The 8,864-nt window shown below is 40.5% G+C and overlaps 1 protein-coding gene across 1 annotated transcript; it reads right to left on the bottom strand.

The window, feature by feature from the left end:
• Positions 1–108: 108 nt before the first annotated feature.
• Positions 109–8,408, bottom strand: sirt1 (sirtuin 1). The gene is made up of 9 exons (XM_030156257.1): positions 8,013–8,408; positions 7,513–7,632; positions 6,149–6,384; positions 5,902–6,054; positions 4,769–4,916; positions 4,602–4,681; positions 2,825–3,008; positions 2,192–2,728; positions 109–517 (listed from the first exon to the last, which is right to left on the bottom strand). Exons 1-9 carry the CDS (start codon positions 8,356–8,358, stop codon positions 228–230), a joined length of 2,094 nt encoding a protein of 697 aa, XP_030012117.1. The 5' UTR covers positions 8,359–8,408; the 3' UTR covers positions 109–227.
• Positions 8,409–8,864: the final 456 nt, after the last annotated feature.

Genomic DNA, 8,864 nt, shown 5'->3' with positions numbered 1-8,864 from the left:
TTTAGTAGTAGTATACACATACGTAGTATACAGTATGAGATTTCAGACACAATGCATGTGACCAGAAAGAAAAACAAGGAAAAAAAATTGCTGCATATTCACACGAAGTTGTCAAGCAATTTCAACTTTATGAAAAATAATAGTAAGGTCGATGAGTCAAAAATATACGAAACATATATATATATTTATATAAAAAAGACAATTAGTGCTTTGTCGACTGGGTACATTTAAAGGTGTGTGGTGCTTTGAGTCATTTCTGAAGTACTGTCTGTCTGCGCATTCAATGTGGCCTCATTGGCTGAAACATGTTGTACTGTGTCTCTGAGGTGTGTCTCGCCGTCCGCCGCCAGCAGACTCGTCTCCTCCAGCTCGCTGTCGTCTTCAACGCCGTCTGCGCTGCATTCGGACTCGTCGCTGTCGCTGCTGCAAGAACTCGATGTCTCGTCCTCGGTGTCGGAATAAACCTCGGCCCCATGGAAGATGTAGTGATTCGGAGCTTGAAACAGGTACTGGCCGTCTGTGGAAAAAACACAAGACAATTTACAGGAAAATGTGAAAAGACAATCAATGACATGAATTTGTAATTAAGCTGAAATTAATACTCTGAAGCAAACATTTAATGAGTGTGAGTGGTCAAGATTTTTGCTTAAAAGGGGCAATCTGTTTTTTTTTTTGTTTAAAACATAATAAAATATGCGAGTGTGACAAAATAAGAGTTGAGACATTACATCAGAGGCATCAGTTTGATATCAACCAGATAGGATTAGCCTGTATGTCTGTAATACCACTTTGTACCACAAGAGGGATGAAGAGTCACCACCTTCCAGCAGCCAGTTCCAGGTGGGAATGTTAGGGTTTTACTTTGCCCGATCATTTTAAAAAGAGGTAGAGCTTTTGGTCGGCAGCAGAGGCAGATGCAGAACTGATATTAGAGGAGAAGTTCAACCAGTATTACAGGAGAAGGGTGCGAGGATTTAAAGGGGAGTTGTGTACAACCTGCTACAGGTGAATGTGCAAATCTCCGAAGAAACAGTTAAAAGCTAAACTACAGGGACAAAAACACTACAGTGGAAAATGTCTGAAAATTGAAGAGACAGTGAGGTTTAGGAGCTCATCACCACTGGATTTTCATGTTCGTTTATAGCTGGTTATAATTTGTATCGTCTTAAAATATGATTGAGGTCAGTGATGGTGAGTTACTGCAGCTACACTTCAGGCACAAACATAAAACTGTCCTTTCAGTCCTTTAGAGATGACATCACCTTTAATAAGAGACAGGATTTGACACAGAAATCGCTGATAATGCTGTGCTTTGTTTTAACAGCAGAACTACAGCCTGTAAATAACGACACAGACCTCTAGATGTGATTTAGTGATGATGTTTTCAGAGAGTTTGAGCTGGGACAAGTCGGTTTACACCTCTACAACCTTTATCTGTGGTGTTCTGAAATGGTTTTGTCTCATCTCAAATCTTCTGTCTCGATAACACTGGTTGTCCGATACTGAAATTCTATGTAAAAATCACACACTGAAGGAGTACATGAACACGAAAAGCCACATTATGGAGGTCTTGGTCACAGTGAGCCCTACTGTGTGTCCAGTTCAACAACACTGATAGATTCTGATTTCTTGTCAGTCATTTGGAGGACATGTACATCACCACCGCCAGAGAAAAGAAGCCTCATTTTTCTCCTTCATCACTGGAGACAGCGATGTTGAACTTATAAGTTTCTAGTTACTTATAGAGTTGAAATGTAATGTCCTTCCTGGTAAAATGCTGCCCCCTTCTGTTGAAATTTGAATTAATTTTTGGATATCATTAGCCTCAGCATAATTGACTCAAGTCATATTTTTGACCAAATTTGTGATATCTGTGTAAGTTCACTGACCCACACTGCTGATTCATTTTGCATCATTGGCTATGACTTGGAAAAAAATATGACTTAGGCAATTATGCTGAGGCTAACAATGTTATTCTTCCAAATTCTACCTTTAAACCCTTCAGGTCTATTAAAATAATAATAATAATAATGATAATAATAATGGATTAGATTTATATTGTACTTTTCTATTACTATTACTACTATTACTTAAAGTGTGTTCAATGGATCCATTATTCATTCACCCTCTCATTCACACTCTACTTCTGTATTTCTTCTACTTCTGTGTGTCACTACTCTGCAAATCTTACTCTCAAGGCGTTTGCTAATCGGACTCCTGTTGATTCGACTCATCCAGCATCGTCTTCTGAATTCAAGGTTGGAGGTTTGGCTCTTGACTTCGGCGCTCTCTTCTTTTGGTGCGTCTTCTGCTGGTAACTCTAAAGGCTCTGAAGGCTCTGCCGTCTCTGCGCTGGGACACTGGGCGTTTGGACAAGGCTCTGGCGGTGTAATGTTATTACCAGCAGTCTCTGTGACATTCAGACGTTCTGTCTCCTCTGAAGGCTTAATTACTGAGTCTGTACTGTGCTGCTTCTGCTCCTCATGTGCTGCATCGCTGGAAGCAGACAAGGCCTCGTTTGGTGGCTGTTCCGTTAACCGTGGGGGTTTCTCTGTGATCTCTGTGAGTCTTATAGTGTTGTAGCAGAGCTGCTCAAAGTCTCCACTCAATCGATGACAGAGCTCGTTGACGATGACGTCACAATCCCCTAGTAGCTCCACGTCGAAGTTGAGGTGAGGCAGCTGCTCCCTATTGATCAGGACCTGAGGCACTTCATGAGGAATGGAGTCTGGAATGGGATCAGCAACAAGACAAGAGTCGTTATGTAGTTTTATCGACTTCAAAAACACACACAAAAAGTACTTTATGCCTCATAAAAACATACTTGGGATGAGGGCAACTGGTCGAACTTTAAGAGACGAGCCGATGACTATCAGGAGATCCACCTCGTCTTTGTCCTGCTTCATAGCTCTGTGGAACATTTCTGGAAGATTCTCTCCAAAGAAGACGATGTCAGGCTTCATGATGGCCAAAGGAATATCTTGACACCGCGGACAATGAGGGACAACCTGCCACAGACATGAACAAATGTACAGCTGTTATAACCGACTCCATCAGCGCACGCAGAGGTACGTACATGCATCAGTCGGTTGGATCTTACATTTCTGTCACACAGTACGACACAGGTTTTATTTACTCAAATCACAAGGCAGTGTTTTTCCGTAGTGCTTTTGAGATTGACAGACAGACACCCCTGGTGGACGTTATGCAGGAGATACTGTCAATAATTTCATTTGTGTACCAGTTGGATCATTGGTAGGTATGAGATCTAACAGCACTTCAGAGATTTGTTTTGTAGAACAGTAACAGAAAGTCCACTAAACCTGGAGTAGTTTCGGTAGAAAACGTAAAAGTTATTTAATTGTCAGTGTTTTATTGTGAAAATGGTTTATCTGCAGAACATCATCCACTGTGTGTCCATTAACACCGTTATGTTAACGTAAGTATACGTTGCCCTAAGTCTAAATATTTGCTTAGATAGATAAGGATGCCATTTCTGCTTCTGTCAAATCAGGTCACCAGCATTTCAAAGGTATTTTTTTCTTTTTTCTTCTTTTTTTTCCACAGCAGACCTTTGGTCCTGTTTGACCAGGTAAACTACAGGTGCAGCTCACTGAACGTCGCTCTGCTTCAGTCATGATTTCAATGAAATGTACCGATCTGTGAAATGACATGTCTGTTCCAGTGAACATCAGAAAAGGGAAAACACAACCCAAAAGTTAATTCATGTACTGCTCCAAAGGAAATGGAATGTCATTTATTTCACTGAAATGGCCTCGACTTCATAGTATTTTATTAAAGACACTCTGGAGCCAAATCTGTCTGCTCCAGTCTCATTTCTGATATTTAGAAATGATGTTTAGTTCCTCTTATGTGATTATACACCACCTGGCCAAAAAAACCCCACCTGGATTTAACTATTTAATATTTCAGATCCTTCCATTAATTACTGCAGTGATTAATAGGTTTCAGTTCTTTGACCTTTAAACTGATTGGACTGTGTTTCAATCGAAAAAGGTCATGTAGTCTGATGAGTCCAGATTGACTCTGTTCCATCAGGGTGATGAGAGCGGCAGATGAAGTGATTACCCATCATGCCTTGTGCCTAGAGTACAAACCTGTGGGGTAGAGTTATGATCTGTGGTTGATTCAGTTAATCAGGTCTAGGTTCACAGTGTTATGTGTCATTACAGCCGTGATCGCAACTAAAGACTAAATACCAAAGCACTGAACTTTTGTTGGGCTGTGGAGTTCCCTCAGATTCTAATGACCTCTATAAATAGTAAAATGGCTCATTTTTCCAAAAGTGAGGAGACTTTACATCCCTTCCATGACTTTTCCAAATTTTTTCAATAATTTTCAAACTTTTCCAGGGCCTTGGGAATCTCTTCCCATAACAGGTTCAGTAAATGACTCCTGAGAAAGACTTGATATTTGGAGTCGAAGCCAGTCGAACACACCTCTCCCTCCAGTGTTGATCAGAAGCTCTGAGTTGCAAATTAAAATTACTCAGCTCATACACGTTAGAACATATTCCAGGCAGGAATTTTACTGTGTGAATCAGCCCGAGTCAATAAACATATATGTTCCAGTCATTGTACCTGGTTAAAGATGTCTTCCCTTATAGCTTCACAATCCACTTTGTATTTACAGATGAGACAGGACGCAGTAGCAAAAGAACCTGAAACGTGATCAAGTAAGAGTTATGAGTTAGTTGTTGTAAAAACACCCTCAGCAGGCTCGTTAACTGTACCAGTTCATCACTTACCATGACATTGAATAATCCTCTGAACTCCAGCCACTTGTTCTAAGGTGTCTATGTTTTGTGTGTAATTACGCAGCAGCTTCCCCTGTTTATCCAGCATCGATATGAACCTATGACAGGGCGAAGGCTGGAACTGACCAGGGTAGATCTCCTGCAACAACAATAAGACACGTCAACAATCTTTACAACGTGTTGAAATACCACACATCACCCCTGCAGTGGATTGTCTGGATTGCCTAAAAACAGGTGTAAACATCTATGTATGTCCTGCATGTTTATTGTATTATACTTAGTGTACCTCACCAAGTTCCTCCACCAATGTTCGTATGTATAATAACAATAAAGGCTACTCTAGATACATTGTTGTTTTACTCATTGTAGTGTAAAAAAATCAAATATACAAGAGATGAACATGTGCTGCACAGATTAGCTTTCTCTCATGTCTTGTTTTCTGCGTCGACAACATATTACTACAACAGTTTATAGTGTTTAGCCTCATAAACAGCTGAAACCAAGAGAAAGAAGTTTGATACTGAAAATATTCATTTAGAGAGGCCTGAGCAATAAATCTTTCTCTGGAGACAAAATTTTAAACTATAACCTGTGTGTTGTTATTATATTCACAATATGAATGTGTCTCTTCAGTAATTGCTTCATTTCATATAAAGTCATTTCTTATTTTTCTTCTTAACAAATAATGCACTTTAAATAATTATAGGTTAATGTCAAATTGACCCATTTAAATACAATTTGATAAATTGCGTTGTATGACAGAAAAAGAATGAGTGCATTTGCTGAGTAAATGAATTTACTGGTGCTGAACAAAAGAAGAAAATTTTTATATCGTGTAATGATTTAAAGCTGATCATGATTATGTTCACTGTTTCTAAATCTATTGATTCTTTTCTCAATTAATAATCTGCTCAATAATACATCAGGAAAAAGAGGAAAAAGTATTTCCCAAAACCTAGGATGACACCATCTTGCTTGAACAACTGGTAAATTCTCAGTTTATGGAGGAAGAAAGACAGCAGAAAATACTGACAATTAAGGTGACTTGTAAAAAAAAAAACCTGCTTAAACTGATAATTATCAAAATTGTTAAAATAATCATTGTGGCTTTACAATGAACAAACCTTTGCGAACTTGAAGAAGGGCCTCGGGTCCCGTCTGAAGTATTCGATGTCAAACATAGCTTGAGGGTCTGGAAGATCAGGGAAATCTACAGCGAGTCGTGCATAAATTCCATCTCTGGAGCGAAAGTCTGGTATTCCACATGAAACAGACACCTGCAAGGAAAGGGTAAAAGCACACACTTAGAAAACAAAAGTAAAAGCTCCCTCAGTGACACACAAACCCATGGTGCAGTCCAGTCGTACTAACCCCAGCGCCGGTCAGAACCAGGATCCGTTTACTTTCATGAAGTAGCCTGACCACGTCCTCCAGGGTGTTGATGTCCTTCCGTTTCTTTCTTTTGGGTGGTTCTGAGATGTTGATGATGATCTGCCACAGCGTCATGTCGTCTAGATCAGGTGGGAGCACAGTCTCCGGCAGCAGATCCCTCAGGATGGTCCTAGGATCAGTCTCTCTGATGTGCTGCTGGATGAAGCTGTAGGAACCTGAACGAAAACAGGACAAGATTCACGCTGTGACTCTGAGAGCAATCACTAACATGAAAAAACAGATAATAGTATGAGTAAGGCTGTGTGACCAAAGAAGAAGGATAATTATTGTGACATTGAGACATAATAAACAGCCGGTGAATCTATTACATTACAATTAATGTAGAAACATTTCAGTGATTTGCTATTTCACTTCATTTCACTCAGGCATATCTGAATGTTGGGCAAGCATCATGTTCTGACAAGAAAGAAGAACAAAAACCACAAATAACCATCCCCATCTTTTCTGTAATTTTCACTTTGTTGAGTCATAACTGAGACTGAGGTCATTTTGTTCATCGTGATTTAGCCACAAAGCCTGATAAATCACATCTTGTAGCATCTTTAACATCATTTATGAGTTATCTAAAGCTACAAGTAGCATTCCTTTCAACCATGACTTTATTTTTTAACCCAAAGTGAAATTATGATTGCGTTTCTCTCTTGTGTCTTTTACAAATAATCATTTCCCCTCAACATTAAGACTTTAAAACTTGAAACAACAGGTGTATTTTTTAATCTTGTTGTGCCTTTAGCATAATTTTCATCTTGTTTCATGCTTTACAGATAATTAAGGCACAAATAACTTTATTACTGCATCACTTGGGATCAAAATTCAGCAAAGAAATAAATATTTGACATTATTATCACTATGGACTTGAATGAAAGTTTTCGTCATGATACTGTTTCTTGGCTGTAATGCTCATTCCTACATTTACCATGGTACAATAAAGTGATTTATATACGATGATAATATTTATAGTATAACAGGCTGCAACTACCAGTTATTTTCCTTGTGGATAAATCTTTCGTTCCTCAATTAATAGAAAACAGTGAAAACATGTCATGCCATAACTCAAACATATTCAGCTCACTGTCAGAGCAGACTAAAAACACAGTAAAATACTGAACTTTAGGAGCAACAATCAGAATTTGGAGGGAATATGGACTACTTTTTTAAAACGATAAAGTGTCTCAAGTAAATGGCCGATTCCACACCAGCTGTCATTCATTTCCTAGCCGTCTCCTGCTGGGGTTAAGCTCAGTTCTAGTCTGACGGGCTCCATCCCGGTGCCTGTCCCGTACCTATCTGCGGCTGCGGGGTCCAGTCGCTGGAACTGGCGTGTGAGGACCGGTCATCCTCCTCGATGTGTTCCGGGGTGACAGCCAGGCCGTTGGAGGGAAGCTCATGGTGTCCGACGAACTCTGACACAGGGAGGGATGAAGGATAAGACAGGCTGCGTTCAAACCAGTGTAGCCCCAGCGGAGTGGATGTAAGTGAAACTAACACATGAAAACTTGGCACCAAAACTTTCATGACGTGAAGAAGAAGTTGAGGAACGGGAACTCCGCTCCATAAATCTACGAGACCGGACTCCTCACGTCTGGACACAGTTATAAAGTGAAAACCAGGCCCAAATGTGTCCGTTTAGGGAAGGACTTTAACTACCAGGACACTTCTACCGTTAACATTCGCTAACTTCTGTCGTTACCTTCCACGCGCCGGTTAAGTTGGTAAAAACACTAACCGGTCACAGTTTGACACTAAAAACCTGAAGCTTTGAGAAGGAGCCGTTTTTTCTTACCGACACCCTCCTCGGCTGTCCCGAACACGGCGCTGTCGTCTTGTTTCTCCGCCGGTCTGTGCGGCTCGGAGCCCGGCAGTCCCAGTCCATTGTTGTCTCCGCCTTGCGCCGCCGGGGCCTGCTCTACCGCCATCACCGGCGCCGCTTCCTTCTCCGCTGCCTGCGCACAATCCGCCGCTGCCTCCCAGCCGTCTGTGGCCCCGGAGACCAACGGGAGTGGATCTGTTTTGGCGACCTTAGATCCGGAGCTGGTCACCGGACTTATTTTGGACCTTTTCGCGGCTGGTTCATCCATATCGGAGGCGCCTGAAAAGGCCGTTCCGAGACTGTTCTCTCCGTCCGCCATCTTCAGCCCGCAGAGCCGCCGAGCAGATCCTTCCTCTCGGACAGCTGGCTCATTTGCATAAATCACGTGTTACACACTCCACCAATAGCCTTGTCCGGACCCTCCCCCTTTTACGTCAATGACGTAAACCATAACAAAATGGTGCTGCTTTCAAATTCACCAGGATCTTTATCTACCTCCCTCCCTTTCAGGCACAACAGTTGTTCTTTTTTTTTTTTTTCTATTATTTGATTTTTTTTTTAAAATTTGTGTATTATTTATTTATTTATTTATTTATTTCTTCTATATGTTTCATATTATGTCTGTGTCTGAAATAAACTAAACTAAACTAAACCTCATTTAAAAACTTTTTTTTTTTTTTTTTTTTTTTTTTTTTACGTTCTTTTAAAATTCCATCAGAAATTTAGGATGCATTGCAGTCTTTCTTCAACCCCAACTCTAGGAATGAGCATTATGGCCACAAATGTTATTGTAATTGGAATTTTCATATTTGTCAGTATTGACAA

Source organism: Sphaeramia orbicularis, chromosome 15, assembly GCF_902148855.1.
Source record: "Sphaeramia orbicularis chromosome 15, fSphaOr1.1, whole genome shotgun sequence".
NCBI lineage: Eukaryota > Metazoa > Chordata > Actinopteri > Kurtiformes > Apogonidae > Sphaeramia > Sphaeramia orbicularis.
This window is presented reverse-complemented; position numbering and strand designations above follow the sequence as displayed.

Bases quoted from the DNA above. Each gene is read 5' to 3' on its own strand.
- sirt1 (XM_030156257.1), bottom strand. From the start codon at position 8,358: ATGGCGGACGGAGAGAACAGTCTCGGAACGGCCTTTTCAGGCGCCTCC. The intron at 7,633-8,012 runs GTAAGAAAAAAC...TCCCTGTGTCAG, and splicing joins GACAGCCGAGGAGGGTGTCG to AGTTCGTCGGACACCATGAG. The intron at 2,729-2,824 runs GTATGTTTTTAT...ATCCCATTCCAG, and splicing joins ACCAGTTGCCCTCATCCCAA to ACTCCATTCCTCATGAAGTG.